Below are 24,136 nucleotides of genomic sequence, written 5' to 3'. Positions count from 1 at the left end.
GGAACAACTTTTCCCTGATACACTGCATTTTTTTGATACCTTCAGTACATGTTAAACTGGCAACCACCAGTGAACTTTACTCTTAAAATATTAATTTTTAACTTCTGTGCTTGTATTGTCATTTCAACTCCTTGCTTAGTAACTACAAAACCATTGCAGATCAGCGTGTGAGGGAACTGCCGTCATGAGGTCTGAGAAGTCAGCTTTGGTATTTCTGCTCCTGCAGCTCTTCTGTGTTGGCTGTGGATTCTGTGGGAAAGTCCTGGTATGGCCCTGTGACATGAGCCATTGGCTTAATGTCAAGGTCATTCTAGAAGAGCTCATAGTGAGGGGCCATGAGGTAACAGTATTGACTCACTCAAAGTCTTTGTTAATTGACTACAGGAAGCCTTCTGCATTGAAATTTGAGGTGGTCCATATGCCACAGGACAAAACAGAAGAAAATGAAGTATTTGTTGACCTAGCTCTGAATGTCTTGCCAGGCTTACCAACCTGGCAATCAGTTATAAAACTAAATGATTTTTTTGTTGAAATAAGAGGAACTTTAAAAATGATGTGTGAGAGCTTTATCTACAATCAGACACTTATGAAGAAGCTACAGGAAACCAACTACGATGTAATGCTTATAGACCCTGTGATTCCCTGTGGAGACCTGATGGCTGAGTTGCTTGCAGTCCCTTTTGTGCTCACACTTAGAATTTCTCTAGGAGGCAATATGGAGCGAAGCTGTGGGAAACTTCCAGCTCCACTTTCCTATGTACCTGTGCCTATGACAGGACTAACAGACAGAATGACCTTTCTGGAAAGAGTAAAAAATTCAATGCTTTCAGTTTTCTTCCACTTCTGGATTCAGGATTATGACTATCATTTTTGGGAAGAGTTTTATAGTAAGGCATTAGGTAAGACACTTTTGTTTTATTTTTAATTTAGTTATCAAAAGAAGTATTTTTAAAAATTGTCATACATTGTCTATGACATATATATGCAGGTCAATGAGTTTTTATTTTAGAAAATGTAGCAGTTTTTCAAAAAGAAAGTATATTTGTTCTAAGCGTAAGATAACCTACTTTTTTAATACCAGTAATGTACTTAAAAATGATCATCATTAACTAAGAGATTATATTTTGTATTTCCTCCAAATAGCGCAAATCGACATCACATATTTTTGAGAATCACTGATTGTTAATCTGAATTTTATACCATTTCTACTGAAATAAGATGCTAATCATTATTTTCTCTCTCATAATATATTTAAGAAAATCTTCAGAATGTCTTCTTTGAATTAATTTTTCAAGAGTCATTAAATTGAACATTTTCTAGAATTCTTTAATTTCTTAGGTGATTACTTCACAAAAACTTGAAAAAATATCATAAAAAGTTAAAAGACTTATGGTCTTGTGGGGCATAAGATAGTAGAATTTTTACTTTACTGATATACACTCATTTGACTTATTTTTATTTCTTTGCTTTACTGATAAAAAGTTGTTTTGCTTTGCAATTTTCATATAGTTGTGATCAGAGCTGGTCAATGGAAGACATGCTTTTATCCAAATATGCTTGACAATTATGTAGAAACATGAAAAAAGGTACAATTATATTAGACACTAAAATATTGTTTAATGTATTCCAATGAATTCTTATGCATAGACTGTTTCATAGAACTAATATTCAGAGGATCCCACTTCAAATGTCCTTAGCCTTAGACATGATTTGAATTTACATGTATTGATTTGCTTTAAATAATTTTCCATTCAGTAAGCTGTGCCTAGCTGCAGATAGCCTACCAGGCTTTATGGATCTAGGTAAACAACACAATGATCTTGGCCTCAAGTCTATATTCAGATATGAATTTAAAGGGGTACAGCTATATAGACGTCACTGGCAAATTTTGGTAAAATAGGACTATAGTAAAAGCCCCCTGATAAGATTGAAATTTAAAATAAAACAAAAGTGTTATCAAAGGGGTGAAAGAGCATTTTCCAATAAACAAAAGTAGGTTCTGGCCATGCATTCAGAAAGTCCCCAACAATTATTTAAAAATCATTTCACTTGATCATTGAGCAGCTTGAAATAAGAAATTCATTTAATAACTAGACTTATTATGTAGCTCCAACTTACTAAATTCTTGATTATTATATATTTTATAGAATTATCTATTGTGAGTCTAAATCAAGAGTACATATTAAAACAACTATAGGAAAATGGATATCAGTCAATTTCAATTCATGGTTTTATTTCCATAAGTGCTTATGCACAGGTATATTTCATTTTATTATACATTGCTTTATTGTCCTTCACAAAAATTGCAATTTACAAATTAAAGGTTTTTGAAAACTTGAATCAAGCTAATTAATTTGGCATAATATTTACAACAGCAAGTGTGTACGTTTGACTCTATCACATATTGGCATTTATCGTGCTTTTTCAAATTTTTCATTGTTATATCTGTTACGGTGATCTGGGATCAGTGTTCCTTGATGGTTACATGTTTACTAGCTTGGGGGCACCTTGATCTGTTCCGATATAAGACAGCAAACTTAATTATAAATGTTGTGCATGTACTAACTGCTCCAATGATTCGTTTCCCCATCCCACTTCTTCTCAGGCCTCCCTATTCCCTGAGACACAGCAATATAACATACAATGACTTCTAAATGTTCCAGTGAAAAGAAAAGTAGCAGATCTCTCAATTTAAACCAAAAGGTAGAAAGGAATAAGTTTAACAAGTACTATAGTTTAGATATGGTTTGCTTGACCCTACAAAATCCTGTGTTGAAATTCGATCACCAATATTGGAGGTGCGGATTGATGGCAGGTGTTAGGGTCATGAGGGTAGATTCCTTATGAGTACATTAATGCTCTCCCTGGGGAAAAGGGTGAGTGAGTTCTCACTCTATTAGGTCCTAGGAGAGATAATTATTAAAAAGAGCCAGGAACATCCACCTTCTTTCTCTTGCTTATCTCTCATTATCCGTTCCCTGCACTTGCTGGCTTCCAACATCTTCTGAAATGAGTGGAGGAAACCAGAGGTCTTCACCAGATGCAGATGTTGGTGCCATGCCTCTTGTATACCCTGAAGAATTGTGAGCCAAATAAAAACCTTTTTCTTTTACAAATTAGACAGCCTCAGTTATTCCTTTATAGCAACAGAAAAAGCCTGGGGCAGGCCAAAACTACACCATTGCACCAAACAGTTAAACAAGATGTGAATGCAAAGGAAAAGTTTTTGGAGGAAATTAAAAGTGCTACTCCAGTGTACATACAAATGATAAGAACAAATAACCATTATCAGTGCTGATATGGACAAAGTTTTAGTTGTCTGGAGAGAAAATCAAATTAGCTAGCCAGCTGCAGTGATTCATATCTGTAATCCCAGTAACTTGGGAGGCTCAGGTGGGAGAATGGCTTGAGCCCAGAAGTTTGAAGTCCAAGGCTGCAGTGAGTTATGATTGCTCCACTGCACTCCAACCTAGGTGATAGAGCAAAACCACTACAAAAAAAAAAAAAAAAAAAAAAAAAGAAAAGAAAAAAAATTAAACCAACCACAACATCACCTTAGGTTTTGGCATTAGCTAAAAACTGATACATAGTAAAGTGTTAACTATTCAATTGCATGAAGACTCAGAGAGGAGAGGAAGGTGCATAAAAATGACTGAAGCTAGTAGAGGTTGACTAATGAGGTTTACAGGAATAAACTGCCTACACGATGTAAAATTTCAATGTGAAGCCATAGAAAGTCATGCAGAAGACCTAGCTAATATACTCAGTAAATGTGGCTACAGTAAACAAATGATTTTCAATGTAGACCTAACAGCCTTCTATTGGAAGAAGATGCCATTTAAAACTTTCATAGCTAGAGAAGAGAAGTCAATGCTTGTCTTTGAAGCTACAAAAAACAGGCTGAATCTCTTGTAGTGGCTAATGCAGCTGATGACAAAGTTAAAGCAAATGCCCATTTACTTTTTGTAATAATTATAGAGGACTCTTAATAATTATGTTAAATCTACTTTGCCTGTGTTTTATCAATGGAACAACAAAGCCTGGATGATATCACATCGGTATATGACATGGCTTATTGAATATTTTAAGCCCACTGTTGAGACCTATTGCTCAAAAAAGAGGATTCCTTCCAAAATATTGCTGCTCATTGACAATTCACATGGTCACCAAAGGGCTCTGATTAAGATGTACAGATATTAATGTTGTTTGCATGCTTGCTATCATTACATCCATTTTACATGCCATGCATCATATAACCTTGACTTTCAAGTCTTATGTAAGAAATATATTCTGTAAGGCTATAGCTCTTACTAATGGGGAGTGTATATTGAAAACCTTTTCAAAAGGATTTTTCATTCTAGATTCAATTAAGAACATTCATGGTTCATGAGAGGAAGTCAACATATTAACATTAACAAGAGTTTGGAAAAAATTTGATTCTAACTCTCCTGGATGATTTTGAGGAATTGAAGACATCATGTGAACAATTAACTGTGGGTGGGGTGGTCATGGAAAAAGAAATAGAATTATAAGTGGGCCTGAAGGTTTGTCTAAATTGCTATAATATCATGATAAAACTAAAACCTGTAAAACCGATGAGGAGGTGCTTTTTAAACAGTTGCTTTTTGTAGATGAACAAGAAATTGGTTTTGTGAGTTGGAAACTTCTCCGAGTGAAAATGCTATGAACATTGTTAAAATGGCTACAAATGACTTAGAATATTACACAAAATTAGTTGATAAGGCAGCATCAAGGTTTGAGAGAATGGACTCAAATTTTGAAAGAAATTCTACTATGGGTAAACTGCTATGAAACATCATCATATGCTACAGAGAAATCTTTCATGAAAAGATGAGTCAATTCATGCAATAATCTTCATTGTTGTCTAATTTTAAAAATTGTCCAGCCACCCTGATCAATCAACAGTAATCAACACTGAGGCAAGACCCTACACCAGAAAAAATAAAAATAAAAAACCTCACTTGCTGAAGGCTCAGCTTATTATTAGCACTTTTTAGCCATACTTTTAACTAAGGTATGTGCATTGCTTTTTAAAAGTGATGATAGTGCACAGCTAATAGCCTACAAGATATGGTTAACATAACTTTTATATGTCCTGGGACCCAAATTTGTGTGAATCACTTTATTGGCATATTTCTTTTATTGAGATAAACTGCAACTTATCTTGCAATATCTCCAAGATATGTGTGTATGGCATTTCAAATAAGATGTGAAATTATTTTATTAGTATAAAAGCAAATTTAATTTTCTTTCCTTTGATAATCTTTATACTCATTAATGTGTATTTATCCTTTAAACATTGAATGACTCTAATTGTTTAAAACTGAGTCTTCCTTAAATGAGACCTAATACCATATTAATTAATATCACCTAGAAGTTGGTAAAGCAGGCAGCATGTGAGGCACAGAAAACAACAAATCTTTAGGACATAAATGCATTTGCTTGGAAGCTGAGAGAAGGCGCTATTCTAATTTCTGATAATTTCAAACTGAGTATCTTCAGTAAAATTTATTCACTATCAAATTCAAGGCTTTTGGATTTATGACCTAGGAAATAACTTCAAACATTAAAATGTGATGACCTTAAAAAGAGGCTCTCCACACTATGGTGTATAACACCACCAACTTTGATTAGAATTTTAAAGAGAAACAAATTCTCTTATGGAGTTTATCTTTTTATCAGTTGCAAAATATGTTTTTGTAAAGAGATACTAATTACTTAGTTATTTGTAGTTAACCATTCTTCTGATTAAAAACCTAAAATTAAATCTTGAAAATGTGTTTTCCTTCAAAACACATCATTTGAGAGAAACACTAAAGTAAGTGTATGATTATCATAGTATGTACATAGGTGCTTCACAACCCAAAAAGAATATTGTCATGGGTAAAAATCAGTCAAGGAATTTCTCCTAATAAAACAGCAGCCTATTAATTAAAGTAATGATATACAATTCAGCAAGTTAAATGGAACTGATCCTAGTGGGATTATTGAAAGATATACCCCTGACTATAGATTAGAAAATACAGAGATGTTATTTGGTGAAGATATTGTGCTACTCATTTATCATCTGCAATTCACTTGCAGAGGAAAAAATGACTCATAAATTCATTTGCATTTTGGATTTGTGTCTTTTTTTTAAGTTGTGAAAATATACTTGAATATAACTATCTATCCTTCCCTCCTTCCCTCCGTTTCTTTCTCTGTCCTTCCTTCTTTATTCCTTTCTTTCTTTTTTTCTTCTTTATTATTTCATTAATTCCCCCTTCCATTTGACATCTAAAAACCATGTTTTTCTAGAGGACCTAAACTTATTTTTTTCTTAATAGTTTATTGAAAAAACAGTGATACAATTTTTTATTTAAATTGTATGCTAATTCATTCTGTTATTTCTTTTATTGAGGAAGGCCCACTACATTATGTGAGACTGTGGGAAAAGCTGAGATATGGCTAATACGAACATATTGGGATTTTGAATTTCCTCAACCATATCAACCTAATTTTGAGTTTGTTGGAGGATTGCACTGTAAACCTGCCAAAGCTTTGCCTAAGGTAGGACTATTGTATTAAGGAATATTATGTACTTTATAACATGACTTGTTTTCCCTTGAAGGACTGCAACCTTAGTTATAGAAGGATGATGTTGAATGTCATCTGTTTGCAGCTCCATATTTATTTTCCATGCCACAGGGGCTCTTATAGGTGATTATATGTCTTTTTGGCAATATACTGAGAAAGTAGGCAGAAGAATGTTGTGATTAGAATAGATTTTAAAATACTAGTGTTACGATAGTTTGATAAATTGAATTAATAGGGAATTGGAGCCATGAAGCTCACTAAAAAGAATGCTCTAGCCTTTCTCACAATCAAATTGGGCTTATGAACAAGGATATTTGTCATGATAGTACAGAAATAAGCATATTTTCATGAGACATATTGGATATATTCCATAGGAGTTGGTGAGAGAGAAAATAAGTGATGAAGGAAGACAAGAAATAAAAGAAAATTTCAATAAATGGAAAGTTTAAGTGTTTAATGATAGTGATGACTTTTACTCAAATAAGTACTTAGAAGTCATCTTGTTTGTGATTTATACGATGAATTCTGTGTTGTTACTATCCACTTTGAGCTCGTGAGAATGTTAGGTGAGGTTTAATAAAATCCATTTGAGAAAAACAAGGTTCCAATCTCTGTGGACAGAAATCTAAATATTGATTGTTATCAGGACAAAGTAGAGCTCATAGAAATAATTTTGCAGCCTGCAGGTTTCTTTTGGAGTGAAAATAAAATTGTATACTATATTCCTAAATCATCAGTGGAAAAAATTTATAGTTCAAGGAACATTGAAAGAAACAATATTGAGAAGTAAAAGTGAGTAATAGCTGTTATAATTTTTTAATAGTTTTGTAAGTGTGTCTTGAGTTCACTGTCCCAAAAGTGGCTATTAGCTCTAGCCTTGACCTGACAAGGTTCCAGGATATTTAGTCATGGATGTTCATAATCTACCTCTTACGGGATACTTTTTATTCTGATGGACAGCCTAATGCCTAAGTGTGCAATCTATACCAAGATTGTTCTTATAGGGAACTTGTTTACACTGGAAGACACCACTGTGTCTCTTGTATGACCTATGTCTTCTTTATCCCTACAAAGGTAACCACATTATAGGAAACCCTGACAAGGCCAGATGTTATATTTGTGTTGGTCAAGTGAGAAACAGGGGAGAAACTTAACCAAACACATAAAATAACAGAAACAGTGTTCCTTGACCATTTCTAGAGAAAAGAGTTCAGCATCCCTTGTAAGGCTACTGGGAAGAAGAAAATTCTCTGAGAAAAGCACACTCAACCAATGAATGGAGACCAAGAAAGAGAATGAGGGATCTATGTGCCAAAATGTTAACTGGGATCCAGGGTGTTACCTAAGTGGGTTTCCAATGGGGAACTGTAATTGGTAGGTTTAATGCAAACAGGCACAAGTTCCATGGAGGCATTCTAAGACTGAAAGGTAGTCACTTTGGCAAATCTGCACAGAATCTGATCAGTGATTCAAGCCCAAGTAGGCTGTATCTAGTTGTCTTACAGGGTGGTTACCAGGTGGCAGTGTGTAAGTAAAAATACTGACTGAACACATTGAGGAAATGGAAGGAGGTGGAAGATTTTAAATGGTGTCAGGGTTGACTAAGACCTGCTTCTGGTATGGGAAAGTTCAACTTATATTTTAAATGAATAGCCAGAAAACATAAAATTATAAGAATTTCCCACAATAGCTATGGTAACAATACTGGGTTTACCTATCACTACAGAGTGAAAAGAAAACCCTCATTTCCCATTTTATGGAAATATAATCAAAATCCTATAAGGAAGGTTTCAGAGCCAGTAGGATTTCCAGAAAAATTATTGGTTTTATAGTAAGATGTGTATTGATGAATATAATTTTATTTATTAATTATTAATATCATTTTACTTACCAGAAAAGTTATACCAGAAAACCAAGCTCTCTTAAGCCATGGCATCTGTATCTAAAATAGAGATACAGAAGGAGAGCTGACAATTTCCATCATTCTCTAGGTAATCTCCCATACCATTCTACCCTTCACTCTCACACTCCCAGTTTTACACACACACACACACAAACACACACACACACACACACTCATAGAAATAATCATAGAAGTCATATTTTTTTAAAAAGTTAGATCCATACAGTAATAATTTATTAGGTAAAAGCTTTTGTGCTGATAATTTTACAAGTTTAATTGACATATATTTTAGGGCTGTCTTACACTAAATGTTTATTTTTATTTTTTAAATTTCACATGTAATAATTGCACATGTTTAAGAGAAATGCTGTGGTATTGCAATACATTTATATGTTGTATAATAATTACATCAAGATATTTCATAAAACCATCATCTAAATATTTATCATTTCTTTGTGGTGATAACATTCAAAAACCTCCTTTCTGGCTATCTTGAAATATGTAATACATTACTATTAATTATAGTTACCCAACAACTTAATATAATAACAGAACATATTCTTCCAAATTATAACATTGTATCCATTGATCCACCATTTCTCCTTGCCATCCCTACTATCTCTTCAACCTCTAGTAACCACAATTCTACTCTCTAATACTATTATGAATAAATTTTTTCATTCCACATATAAGGGATACCATGCTATCTCTGCCTGGATTATTTCAGTTAATCTTATGCCCTGGAGGTTCATTCATGTTTCTACAAATGACACGATTTCATTCTTTTTTTTCCAATATATATCTAATGAAATGGATATATATGTACACATTGGAAAAAAAAAATATATATATCCAGTGGAATGCTTTTGAGCTATAAAAAAGCTAATATATAATAGAAATAAAGCTTATATATATCTAATGGAATGGATATATATATATATAATGGAATAGAAATATATATCTATACATATGAACACAATATATATATCCATTTCATTGAATATATATATAGAGATAGATATATAGATATATATTTTCAAATGTGTGTATATATATCCAATGGAATATATATGTACATATGTACATATACATACATACATATATGTACATATACATACATACATATATGTACATATGTACATATACACATATACATACATATATGTACATATGTACATATACATACATATATGTACATATGTACATATACACACATACATACATATATGTACATATGTACATATACACACATACATACATATATGTACATATGTACATATACACACATACATACGTATATGTACATATGTACATATACACACATACGTATATGTACATATGTACATATACACACATACGTATATGTACATATGTACATATACACACATACGTATATGTACATATGTACATATACACACATACGTATATGTACATATGTACATATACACATACGTATATGTACATATGTACATATACACATACGTATATGTACATATGTACATATACACACATACGTATATGTACATATGTACATATACACACATACGTATATGTACATATGTACATATACACACATACGTATATGTACATATGTACATATACACACATACGTATATGTACATATGTACCTATACACACATACGTATATGTACATATGTACATATACACACATACGTATATGTACATATTTTTTCCATATTTTCTTTATGTATTTCTTCATTAATGGATGTTTAGGTTGATTCATCCCTTGGGTATATGAATAATGGTGATGTAAACATAGAAGGACAGATATCTCTATGACTTCTTAGTTTATTTAAATATATACCCAGTAACGGAAATGCTGTATCATATGGTAGTTCTATTTTCATTTTTTGAGGAAATACCATACTGTTTTCCTTACTAATTGTACTAATTTGCATTTCCCTCAACAGTTTATAAAAGATCCTCTTTCTCTGCGTACTTGCTAGCACTTGTTATTTTTGCCTTTTGATAATAGTCATAACAGGGGTGATGTGATATCTCATTGTAGTTTTGATTTGCATTTCCCTGATGATTAGTGATTTTGAGCATTTTGTAATATACTTCTTAGTCACTGATAGTCTTCTTTTGAGAAATATCTATTCAGGTCTTTTGCTTATTTTTTAATCAAATTAGTAATTTATTTTTATTGACTGATGTGACTTCTATGTATATTTGAGATAGTAACTCATTGTCAGGTTCAGAGTTTGCAAATATTTTTCATGTTGTGAATTGTCTCTTCACTCTTGTTTGCTTCATTTTCTCTGCACAAGCTCAATACTTTGATATAACCCATTTATCTACTTTTCCTTTTGTTGGCTGTGCTTCTGAAGTCCTATCCAAAAAAATCCTTGCCTAGACCAATGTCACAAATCATTCCTCCTACAGTTTCTTCTAGTAGTTGTATAATGTTTGGTCTTATATTTAACTTTGTAATTAATTTTTACTTACTTTGTATACGGTGAGGGATAGGGGCCTAGTTTCATTTTCTGCATGTGGATATGCAGTTTTCCTAGCACCATTTAGTGAAGAGGCTGCCTTTTTTCTGAGTTCTTGGCACCTTTGTCAAAAGTCAGTTAGCTGCTAACTTCCACCATTCTTGTTGTTATAAAGGAATACTTGAGACTAGAAAATTTATAAATCAAATAGAATTAATTGAATCATAGTTCTGCATACCGTACAAGAAGCACAGCACTGACTTCTGCTTGGCCTCTGGTAAGGTTCTCAAGATGCTTCCACTTGTGGTAGGAGGCAAACACGAGCTGATATGTGCAAAGGTCACATGACAAGAGAGGAAACCACAAAGGGGATGTGAGGGAGTGCCAGGTTTTGTTAAACAACTAGCTCTTCTGGGAACTAAAAGAGTAAAAATTCCCCTCCCAGGCAAGGAATTAATCTATTCATGAGGGATCTGCTTCCATGACAAAGGCACATTCTGTTAGGTTCTACCGCCAATATTGGGGATCAAATTTTAACATGAAGTGTGGAGGGCTCAACTATCCATACTATGGCAGCAGTAAATGCATAAATTTATTTTGTGCATCTCTATTCTATATAGCATTGGTATATGTATCTGTTTTCATGCCACTGCCATACTGTTTTGGTGACGATATCTACTTTAAGTATTATATATATATAAAATACTTTAAGTTCAAGGCTACATGTGCAGGATGTGCAGGTCAGTTACATAGGTATACATGTGCGATATTGGTTTGCTGCACACATCAACTCGTCATTTACATTAGGTATTTCTCCTAATGCTATCCCTCCGCCAGCCACCCAGCCCCCAACAGGCCAGGTGTGTGATGTTCCCCGCCCTGTGTCCACGTGTTCTCACTGTTCACTTCCCACCTAAAAGTGAGAACATGCAGTGTTTGATTTTCTATCCTTGTGATAGTTTGCTGAGAATGATGTTTTCAGCTTCATCCATGTCCCTCAAAAGGACATGAACTCATCCTTATTTATGGCTGCATAGTATTCCATGGTGTGTATGTGCCACATTTTCTTTATCCAGTCTATCACTGATGGACATTTGTGTTGGTTCTAAGTCTTTGCTATTGTGAATAGTGCTGCAGTAAACATATGTGTGCATGTGTCTTTATGGTAGCATGATTTATTATCCTTTGGGTATATATCCAGTAATGGGATAACTGGGTCAAATGGTATTTCTAGTTCTAGATCCTTGAGGAATCCCCACACTGTCTTCCACAATGGTTGAACTAATTTACATTTCCACCAACAGTGTAAAAGTGTTCCTATTTCTCCACATCCTCTCCAGTATCTGTTGTTTCCTGACTTTTTAGTCATCACCATTCTAACTCACATGAGATGGTATCTCATTGTGGTTTTTGTTTGCGTTTCTCTGATGACCAGTGATGATGAGCATTTTTTCATTTGTCTGTTGGCTGCATAAATGTCTTCTTTTGAGAAGTGTCTGTTCATATCCTTTGCCCACTTTTCGATGGAGTTTTTGTTTTTTTCCTGTAAATTTGTTTAAGTTCATTGTAGATTCTGGATATTAGCCCTTTGTCAGATGGGTAGATTGCAAAAATTTTCTCCCATTCTGTAGGTTGCCTGTTCACTCTGATAGTAGTTTCTTTTGCTGTGCAGAAGCTCTTTAGTTTAATTAGATCCCATTTGTCAATTTTGGCTTTTGTTGCCATTGCTTTTGGTGTTTTAGTCATGAAACTCTTGCCCAGGCCTAAGTCCTGAATGGTATAGCCTAGGTTTTCTTCTAAGATTTTTATGGTTTTAGGTCTAACATTTAGGTCTTTAATCCATCTTAAATTAATTTTTGTATAAGGTGTAAGAAGGGATCCATTTTCAGCTTTCTACATATGGCTAGCATGTTTTCCCAACACCATTTATTAAATAGGGAATCCTTTCTCCATTTCTTGATCTTGTCAGGTTGGTCAAAGATCACATAGTTAGAGATGTGTAGTGTTATTTCTGAGGCCTCTGTTCTGTTCCATTGGTCTATATATCTGTTTTGATACCAGTACCATGTTGTTTTGGTTACTGCAGCCTTGTAATGTAGTTTGACGTCAGGTACCGTGATGCCTCCAGCTTTGTTCTTTTTGCTTAGGATTGTCTTGGCAATGTGGGCTCATTTTTGTTTCTATGTGAACTTTAAAGTAGTTTTTTCCAATTCTGTGAAGAAAGCCGTCGGTAGCTTCATGGGCATGGCATTGAATCTATAAATTACCTTGGACAGTATGGCCATTTTCATGATATTAATTCTTCCTATCCATGAGCATGGAATGTTCTTCCATTTGTTTGTGTCCTCTTTTATTGTGTTGATCAGTGGTTTGTAGTACTCCTTGAAGAGATCCTTCACATCCCTTGTAAGTTGGATTCCTAGGCATTTTATTCTGTTTGTAGCAATTGTGAATGACAGTTCAATCATGATTTGGCTGTTTGTCTGTTATTGTATAGGAATGCTTGTGATTTTTGCTCATTGATTTTGTATCCTGAGACTTTGCTGAAGTTGCTTATCAGCTGAGGGAGATTTTGGGCTGAGATGAAGGGGTTTTCTAAATATATAATCATGTCATCTGCAAACAGGGAACATTTGACTTACTCTTTCCCTATTTGAATATCCTTTTTCCTTTCTCTTGCCTGATTGCCCTGTCCAGAGCTTCCAATGCTGTATTGAATAGGAGTGGTGAGAGAAGGCATCCTTGTCTTGTGCCAGTTTTCAAAGGGAATGATTCCAGTTTTTGCCCACTCAGTATGATATTGGCTATGAGTTTGTCATAAATAGCTCTTATTATTTTGAAATGTGTTCCATCAATTCCTAGTTTATTGAGAGTTACTAGCATGAAGGGTGTTGAATTTTGTTAAAGGCGTTTTCTGCATCTATTGATATAATCATGTTTTTCCTCGTTGTTTCTGTTTATGTGAAGGATTACATTTATTGATTTGTGGATGTTGAACCAGACTTGCCTCCAGGGATGAAGCCAACTTGATCAAGGTGGAAAAGCTTTTTGACGTGCAGCTGGATTCAGTTTGCCAGTATTTTATTGAGGGTTTTCGCAGTGATATTCCTCAGAGTTATTGGTCTAAAATTCTCTTTTTTTGTTGTGTCTCTGCCAGGCTTTTGTATCAGGATGATGCTGGCCTCATAACATGAGTTAGGGAAGATTCTCTCTTTTTCTATTGATTGGAATAGTTTCAGAAGGAATGGTATCAGCTCCTATTTGTACCTCTGATATAATTTGGCTGTGAATCCATCTGGTCCAGGACTTTTTTTGGTTTGTAGGATATTATTGCCTCAATTTCTGAGGCTGTTATTGTTCCATTCAGAGATTCAAATTTTTCCTGGTTTGGTCTTGGGATGGTGTATGTGTCCAGGAATTTATCCATTTCTTTAGATTCTCTAGTTTATTTGCATACAGGTGTTTATAGTATTCTCTGATGGTAGTTTGTATTTCTGTGTGAACAGTGGTGATATCCTCTTTATCATTTTTATTGTGTCTATTTGATTTTTCTCTATTTTATTCTTTATTAGTTTGCTAGTGGTCTATTTATTTTGCTGATCTTTTCAAAAAACCAGCTCCTAGATTCATTGATTTGTTGAAGGGTTTTTCATGTCCCTATCTCCTTCAGTTCTGCTCTGATCTTAGTTAATTCTTGTCTTCTGCCAACTTTTGAATGTATTTGTTCTTGCTTCTCTGGTTCTATCAATTGTGTTGTTAGGGTGCCGATTTTAGATTTTTCCTGCTTTCTCTTCTGGGCATTCAGTGATATGAATTTCCCTTTACACACTGATTTAAATGTGTCCCAGAGATTCTAGTACTTTATATCTTTGTTCTCATTGGTTTCAAAGAACATCTTTATTTTTGCCTTCATTTTATTATTTCTCCAGTAGTCATTCAGGTGCAGGTTGTTCAGTTTCCATGTAGTTGTGCAGTTTTGAGTGAGTTTCTTAATCCTGAGTTCTAATTTGATTGCACCATGGTCTGAGAGACAGTTTGTTGTGATTTCTGTTCTTTTACATTTGCTAAAGAGTATTTTACTTCCTATTATGTGGTCAACTTTAGAATAAGTGTGATATGGTCCTGAGAAGAATATATATTCTGTTGATTTGGGGTGGAGAGTTTAGTAAATGTCTATCAGGTCTGCTTGGAGCAGAGCTGAGTTCAAGTCCTGGATATCCGTGTTAACCTTCTGTCTCGTTGATCTTTCTAATAATGACAGTGGGGTGTTAAAGTCTCCCATTATTATTGTATGTCTCTTTGTCAGTCTCTCAGGACTTGTTTTATGAATCTGGGTGCTCCTGTATTGGGTGCATATATATTTAGGATAGTTAGCTCTTCTTGTTGAATTGATCCCTTTGCCATTATGTAATGGCCTTCTTTGTCTCTTTTGATCTTTGTTGGTTTAAAGCCTGTTTTATCAGTGACTAGGATTGCAACCCCTGCTTTTTTTTTTTTTTTTTTTTTTTTGCTTTCCATATGCTTGGTAGATCTTCCTTTATCACTTTACTTTGTGTCTATGTGTGTCTCTGTATGTGAGATGGATCCCCTGAACACAACATACTGATGGTTCCTGACTCTTTATACAATTTGCCAGTCTGTGTCTCTTAATTGGGCCATTTAGCCCATTTACATTTTAGGTTAACCTTGTTATGTGTGAATTTGATCCTGTCATTGTGATGTTAGCTGATTATTTTGCCCATTAATTGATGCAGTTTCTTCATAGCATTGATGGTCTTTACAATTTGGCGTGTTTTTGCAGTGACTGGTACCAGTTGTTCTTTTCCATGTTAAGTGCTTCCTTTGTGAGCTCTTGTAAGGCAGGCCTGGTGGTGACAAAATCTCTCAGCATTTGCTTGTCTGTAAAGGATTTCATTTCTTCTTCACTTATGAAGCTTAATTGGGCTGGATATCTGATTCTGGGTTTAAAATTCTTTTCTTTAAGAATGTTGAATATTGGCCCCCACTCTCTTCTGGCTTGTAGGGTTTCTGCTGAGAGATCCGCAGTCTGTCTGATGGGCTTTCCTTTGTCGGTAACCTGACCTTTCTCTCTGGCTGCCCTTAACAATTTTTTCCTTCATCTCAACCTTGGTGAATCTGACAATTATGTGTCTTGGAGTTGGTCTTCTCAAGGAATATCTTTGTGGTGTTCTCTGTATTTCCTGAATTTGAATGTTGGCCTGCCTTGCTATGTTGGGAAAGTTCTCCTGGATAACATCCTGCAGAGTGTTTTCCAACTTGGTTCCATTCTCTTCGTCACTGTCAGGTACACCAATCAAACATATATTTGGTCTTTTTCATAGTCCCATATTTCTTAGAGGCTTTGTTCCTTTCTTTTTACACTTTTTTCCCTAAACTTGTCTTCTTGCTTTATTTCATTAATTTGATCTTCAATCACTGATATCCTTTTTTCTAACTGATCAAATCAGCTATTGAAGCTTGCGCATGTGTCACGAAGTTCTCGTGCCATGGTTTTCAGCTCCATCAGGTCATTTAAGGTCTCTCTACACTGTTTATTCTAGTTAGCCATTCGTCTAACCTTTTCTCAAGGCTTTTGTGTTCCTTGCGATGGGTTAGAACATGTTCCTTTAGCTCAGAGAAGTTTGTTATTACAGACTTTCTGAAGTCTACTTCTGTCAACTCATCAAAGTCATTCTCCATCTAGCTTTGCTCCATTGCTGGTGAGGAGCTGCAATCTTTTGGAGGAGAAGTGGCTCTCTGCTTTTTAGAACATTCAGCTTCTCTGCTCTGGTTTCTCCCCATCTTTGTGGTTTTATCTACCTTTGGTCTTTGATGTTGGTGACCTACAGACGGGGTTTTGGTGTGGATGTCCTTTTTGTTGATTTTGATGTTACTCCTTTCTGTTTGTTAGTTTTCCTTCTAACACTCAGGTCCCTCAGCTTCAGGTCCGTCGGAGTTTGCTGGAGGTCCACTCCAGACCCTGTTTGCATGATATCACCAGCAGAGGCTGTAGAACAGCAAATACTGCAGAACAGCAAATATTGCTGCCAGATTCTTCCTCTGGGAGCAAATATTTCATATATATATATATATATATATATATATACACACACACACACACACACACACCTCCTTGTCTGGTGTGGGATTAGGGTAATGCTAGCCTCACAAGATGATACTGAAGTATTTTTGCCTTTTTGACGTTTTGATGGTTTGGAAGAGTGAGAAAAATTTATTTCATTATTCTTTAAATTTGGCTGAATTTCATAGTGAAGACCTTAGCTCACTGGTTTTTTAATGAGACTTTATCACTGATTTAAACTTCTTCCTCATTATTTATTTCTCCTTGTTTTTATTTCTTCATAATCCAGTCCTATTTTAATTTATGTGTCCACTAATTTGTTTATTTTCCTAGATTTTTCCATTTGTTGGCATATACTTGTCCATAGAAGCCTTTTATAGTCCTTTTTATTTCTAGTGTCAATTTTTTTCCTTTTTTTTAAGAATCTTTAAGATTTTAGAGATGAAGTGTCACTTTGTTACTCATGCTGGATGCTGTGACATTATTATAGCTCACTGAAGCCGAAAATCCTGAGTTTAAGCAATCCTTCTACCTCAAATTCCTGAGTAGCTGAGACAGGCATACACCATCAAGACTGGCTAATTTATTTCAAATTTTGTAGAGATGGGTTCTTACTAAGCTATTCTAATCTTTGGGCTTCAAGTGATTCTTCAGCCTCTGTCTCCGAAAATTCTGCGATTATAGATATGAGCCTCTATGCCTGATTTGCTCTGACTCTTTGTAATCTCCCATTTTATTTGTGTATTTTCTGGTTTGTTTTGTTTTGTTTTGTTTTGTTTTCAGTTACCTTGCTAAAGCTTTGTTGATTTTATCTCTTCAAATAACTAACTCAATATTTTGCTGATTTTCTATATTTTATTTCTATTTCATTTATTTCTGCTCTAATCTTTGTTAAATATTTCTTTTCCTAATAATTTTGAGTTTCCTTGTTCTTGTTTATCTAATTCCTTGAGATGTTATCATAAATTGTTTATTTGAAATCTTTCTACTTTTTTGATGTGTGTATTCATTGTTGTAGACTTTCTTGTTTATTATTCTGATTTCTTTCTCAATTGTCTAATATTGTGTCTGCATTATTTTCCAAGATTTTTTGTTGTTGTTGTTGTTTATAGTTTATGTGATTCCTGAACTTGTCAAAGAGATTATTGTGAATTTGATGTCGGATATTTAAGCATTTTCAAATCTTTTGGTGCATTATTGAAACTTGATTGGTTTATTTTGGAGATGTCATACTTCCCAGTTTTTTTTTTTAACAATACTTGCTCTTTACATTGATGTCTACATATTTAAAAAGATAGTCACCTGATTCAGCTTTTTAAGTTGATGTGCAGTGGTATTAAATGTGTACTGCTTAATATCAGTGTTGAATCACTGCCCTGAGGATTCTTTCTGTTCTGAGGAGAGCTTATAATTAATAGCAGAACCTAAATAGTGCACTACAGCTAAATCTCTTCCATGCTGTTGTTTTCCTGTCTGGGGAAGACTTATCATGACCGTGAAAACATAATGCTGTGCCAGAACTTAAACCCAAATCTGTAGTAATTTCTGGGTTGGGGAAGGCTTAAGAAATAACTAGAACTTAGTTACTGACCTGATAGTTGTTTCTGAGTCAGAGAAATGCTCTGTATGATCACCTGGGATATTTGTAAAATCTAACCAAAGATTCTAGCCTTCCCTTGGATTGTGCCTCCTGTACTACTGTAGTGCTGGCTAGGCCCTTATCTGTGTGAATTCCCTGCTGATAGGACCACAAAGCCTCTGCCAAGATCTGTTTGCCATTTGCTGTGATTAGTGCTTCTGCTCTTTGCTTCCAATTCAACTCAGGTGGTTCAGCCCTTCTGACACTCCTAATACCTCCTGTGGGATGGAACAAAGAAGGCTTCTCACAATGATTCACACACTCATATGGAGATTGAATGTCCACTTGCAATTATTTTCTTCCACCTGTGTAATCGCAGGTACAGGGAAGTTTTCTGTGAGTGATGCTATTTTGGTTTGGAGAATGGGGTGATGCAGCACAATGATCTTTCTTCTTTCTGGTCATGGATTTTTTAATTTCCATTAACCCATAAGATTTTTCACTTTTCTTCTGAGCTCTGGTGCTTTCAGAGTGATATTTTTATATTTGAATAGTTACTAGTTGTACTTTTAAGAGGGATTGATGCTGGAGGTCTTCTATTCCACCATCTCACTGATGTCACTCCTCAAATAATAATTTTATATTTTAGCAAATTATTTTGGTTTTAGGATTGTGTGTTTACATGACACAGACATGAAAAGAGAGGTACTCTTATTACTGAAACTTTTCGTATACTGTTTTCATTGTGTGCGTTTTCTAGTATGAATGATTATGTATTTAAGCCATATGTTTTATACATAGACTTTCCTTTAAAGAGACTAGATAGCTCTGTGTGTCAGCATATAGGGACAGAATATAACTACACATTAATAATTTCTCAAGTCTTTATTTTAGAAGTGTAAGTAACCTTTATTTTAATTTTTGTTATATTACGCCTCTGTAATGCAGATAAATTTTTATCTTCAGGAAATGGAAAATTTTGTCCAGAGTTCAGGGGAAGATGGTATTGTGGTGTTTTCTCTGGGGTCACTGTTTCAAAATGTTACAGAAGAAAAGGCTAATATCATTGCTTCAGCCCTTGCCCAGATCCCACAGAAGGTCAGTAATACCTCCAATCCTGATAAGCAGCTATTCACATAATGAGACAGTATGGTTTTATTTTGGTCTTGAATCTCATTTTCCACTTAGCATAACAGGCACCAAAATTTGTAAAACATTATAGTAGTGTACATGGGCCTAACTGATCATTTTCCTACTGAGTCTTGCTGTTACTGGAAACAACTCTCTTGATTGTCATTTGTTTATAATAAAATAGATATAATAAATTAAGCCCCTACCTTATATTTTAGGATTTGAATTCTAAAAACGTGTGCCAAAGATTCCAAAAAGAATTCTGACATATATTATTTCAAAGGACCAGAAAAAGGAAAAGTGATATAAAAAAAGATAAAGAATCCATCTCAAGAATATCTTCTCATATTTGAGTGTATAAAAACTACATTCAGGGTACTTTTGCTTAGAAATAAAAGCTCAGATTAATGTAGTCTTTCTAAATAATTAGAGGTTTCAAAAGTAAAATGTCAATTACAAATATAGTATAGTAACTTAATTAAGTAATGTAATTATGATATTCAACTAATTTTAACTTTATTATTACTGTAATTCTAGAATTTCACACTTTAGATAGTGCTATATATAAACTAGCCAAAAGATATTTCATTTTATATTTAGCTAAAATACATCAAACTCAATAAAGGTAAGCATACTAATTAGGAATTTAAAATATTGTAATTTTAGTTATGAAATTATCTGTTAAGTAGTTTGAAACATCTATGCCATCCTTTGTTTTCAAATGTGTAAAATTTGTATGGGTGTCCAACAAATAAAAATTATATATAAAAAAAGGTACAATCCCAAAGAAAATTTATCATTGAACAGTGGAACATAAGTAATTTTCTAGCTTATTCTTCTTCAATAAAACAATTCAACATAGGAAGAAAGAGGCCAGGAAGGAAATAGAGAAGAAAAGATACCTGATTATCTAAAAGACACACATAATTGAAAGCAAATTTTATCTGCAGGGAACTGTAAATTTGATGGTAGAATGAGAATGGTTCTGTGAGTTAAAATGACACAGAGATCAGGTACTTATAAAATTTTTAATTCTTATATAAAAATAGATTAGCCAGTGCTGACTTATTTTTTTAAATATTCACTGATATTCTCATTCTCAAGTGTTTTTAATTGATAATCAAATAATAATAGCATACTTAATAGGCAACTGGTACATATTATTTTAAAAGATCTTTGTAAAACGTCCTACTATATATTTCAGTCTTTACATGGTAGCTCTACACACCCCTGTCTCAACCATCACCTGAAGTACAATGAGTTTATAATTTATATCTACATCCTTAGAATGCTAATATCCTGTGGTTTAATCTGTGAAATACATGTGTTTCTTCCATAGGTGTTATGGAGGTACAAAGGAAAAAAACCATCCACATTAGGAACCAATACTCGGCTGTATGATTGGATACCCCAGAATGATCTTCTTGGTAGGACTATGAGAAAGTAAAAACACAAACTAGATGAGGAAAAAATGAATAAATGTTAAACAGCAAGCAAATTCAGCAAACATCTAAAATTATAAAACTTTATTTTACTTACTGTTTTGAAGCAGATATAATTAAAGGATTGACTAAAATTGTATAGATTCACACTTTCTATTGTTAAGGTGAGAGTGACAGGAAATGCAGAAGGAATTAATGCCTCTTTTTCTGAAGATAGAAATGATCTTTAGTAGCAATGCTCCATGTGCTCACCTTCTAAAGAAAATGCTGTATGCTTCAGTGAGTTATCTCATAATACCCATTTGTAGTCTTTAAATAATTTTAAAATTTTAGAATAAAATATCTCACCATTTCCCATCCAATTTACATGCTAGGTCATCCCAAAACCAAAGCTTTTATCACTCATGGTGGAATGAACGGGATCTATGAAGCTATTTACCATGGGGTCCCTATGGTGGGAGTTCCCATATTTGGTGATCAACTTGATAACATAGCTCACATGAAGGCCAAAGGAGCAGCTGTAGAAATAAACTTCAAAACTATGACAAGCGAAGATTTACTGAGGGCTTTGAGAACAGTCATTACCAATTCCTCGTAAGTACTACTGCTTGTACAGACTGATCTAACATTGATTATGTTATACATTATACCAGAAAATGTTAAATATCATCCTGGTGGACATGTTAAGGGATTTTACTCCACAATATTGAGTCATTCATCACCTCGGTACTGGAATAGCTGTGGAAATTATAGTTCATAGAGTGTTAAACTTTCTTCATGGTAATATTAGGTTTAAGTTGACAACTGGCTTACTAAGCTTTTATTCACATCTTTATTTTACCCCATTTTGTTAAGAATATACTCTTTTTCAGTCTCCCCACTACATCTGTTTAATGCTATGCAACCAACAATATTCATGTCACAACCAGAATCAATCTTTTACTGAAAAAGTTTTTGGCTTGCATAACATATACTACGGTTTATTTACCTGTCTTTTATGAAAACAAAACTACAACTTTCTAAGTTCTATGTGTGTTTTTGCCTTCCAGTTATAAAGAGAATGCTATGAGATTATCAAGAATTCACCATGATCAACCTGTAAAGCCCCTAGATCGAGCAGTCTTCTGGATCGAGTTTGTCATGCGCCACAAAGGAGCCAAGCACCTGCGATCAGCTGCCCACAACCTCACCTGGTTCCAGCACTACTCTATAGATGTGATTGGGTTCCTGCTGGCCTGCGTGGCAACTGCTATATTCTTGTTCACAAAATGTTGTTTATTTTCCTGTCAAAAATTTAATAAAACTAGAAAGATAGAAAAGAGGGAATAGATCTATCCAAATTCAAGAAAGACCTGATGGGGTAATTCTGTTAATTCCAGCCACAAAGAATTTGGTGAAAACCTTGCTATTTTCATATTATCTATTCTGTTATTTTATCTTAGCTATGTAGCCTAGAATTCCACGATCATGAAGTTGTGAGTATATCTCATTCTTTCGTTGTATTTTCCTAGGTGTCTTTACTCTCTTCTCTCACTTTGTGACACAAGGACATGAATACATCTAAATTTTCCTATTTCTGATATGACTGTTTTCATGATGTCATTACTTCTATAACCTTAAGTGATAGGGTGACATACAATATGCTGATTCCTGGTGTGTGCCCAAACACATGGATATAAAGAAGTAAAAAACGTAAAATTCACAAAATTCAGTAAACCACACAAATCAGGTAAGTGTTCTATGAGATTAGCTGGCTATGAGAAACATAATGATGTTTATTTTTCAATTTAAATAAGCCCTTCTACATACCCAGCATCAGTGATCTCAGAAAATAAGTTGCTAATAATGATGACACGGCATTACACTTGGAAAAGTTTGCTGTATTTCCATAGACCTCATCTAGATGTCATGGCCTACATTTCTGCCATCACTCAACCAATATTTTTTCTGTTTTCTTGATGATAAAAAGACCATTCTCATTATTGCCCTCAAATAACAAAAGAAACTATTTTTTCCTCACATACAGAAAATGTTATTAAGATATTCAAGGTGAACAGATTATTTTGGGATAAGTAACCATTTGAAATATATGGTTTTAATTACTGAGTTTATAAAATTTATTTGATAGTACACTTAATAAAGAAGATTTAAATGTATATTCTTTAAAAATGATGAATACTCATAATTTGTATCTCTATAATCAAAAGTATAATTTACTCTAGAAAAATAAAGAGATGCTTGCTCTGAAAGTAAAATGAGTGAACTGCTTTTCAATCTCAATCTTTGAGAATTGCAAATTCATCAAATAATTGCTTACATAGTAAAAATTTAAGGTATTAGAAAACCTGCTTAACAAATAATATTATATATTAAATATTTCGATATGTAAAGCTTCACACAAAACTAAATATAGTGTAATAATAGTTACACTAATAAGCAAATATGTTAATCTTTTCTTTTTTTACTGTCATATAATCTTAGTGATATGCCTATTTATAGTTTTAAATAAATAAATTGGCTCAATTGGCTTTTTGAAAATTTTGAAATTCCTACAGATGTTGATTAGGTATATCTATAAATTAATTTCAATTTTAAAATGATGTTATAAAAATATATAAGTATTTTTCTTGTGTACGTATACAATAAATGTAAATAAAATTATTTACTGTGTTTTGAAAGTTTCTTAAGTTTTTACACTGATATGTTTTTTGACTTTTACAATATTACCATAATCTAGGAAAAGCTGATTATATCTGTTTTAAGCCTCATCTTTTCTCTGTAATTAAACACAGCAATTGATTAACATGCTGTGACAGGTGGGAAGCCATTTCTGGAGCTGAGCCTGCTAACATTCTGGAGCTTTTTATGTTGGACATTCATTGTACATGGGACTCTCTGCCTCTCAAGAGCTGTTGCTCATAAGACTCTCCATCAATCTGGCATTGA

At 33.9% G+C, this 24,136-nt stretch overlaps 1 protein-coding gene across 1 annotated transcript; it reads left to right on the top strand.

The window, feature by feature from the left end:
- The first annotated feature begins 140 nt into the window (after positions 1-140).
- Positions 141-23,868, top strand: LOC134739428 (UDP-glucuronosyltransferase 2A3). Its single transcript, XM_063663716.1, has 6 exons — positions 141-899; positions 6,422-6,570; positions 19,584-19,715; positions 21,088-21,175; positions 21,565-21,784; positions 22,240-23,868. Exons 1-6 carry the CDS (start codon positions 185-187, stop codon positions 22,517-22,519), a joined length of 1,584 nt encoding a protein of 527 aa, XP_063519786.1. The 5' UTR covers positions 141-184; the 3' UTR covers positions 22,520-23,868.
- The last annotated feature ends 268 nt before the right edge of the window (positions 23,869-24,136 follow it).

Source organism: Pongo pygmaeus, chromosome 3, assembly GCF_028885625.2.
Source record: "Pongo pygmaeus isolate AG05252 chromosome 3, NHGRI_mPonPyg2-v2.0_pri, whole genome shotgun sequence".
In the NCBI taxonomy this organism is placed as follows: Eukaryota; Metazoa; Chordata; class Mammalia; order Primates; family Hominidae; genus Pongo; species Pongo pygmaeus.
Note: the sequence above shows the minus strand (reverse complement) of the source record. Positions and strands in the feature narration are given on the sequence as shown.

Excerpts from the sequence above, each read along its gene's own strand:
- LOC134739428 (XM_063663716.1), top strand. The coding sequence starts at position 185 with ATGAGGTCTGAGAAGTCAGCTTTGGTATTTCTGCTCCTGCAGCTCTTC. Across the intron at positions 900-6,421 it reads GTTTTATAGTAAGGCATTAG|GAAGGCCCACTACATTATGT; the intron begins GTAAGACACTTT and ends TCTTTTATTGAG. Across the intron at positions 6,571-19,583 it reads CTGCCAAAGCTTTGCCTAAG|GAAATGGAAAATTTTGTCCA; the intron begins GTAGGACTATTG and ends TTTTATCTTCAG.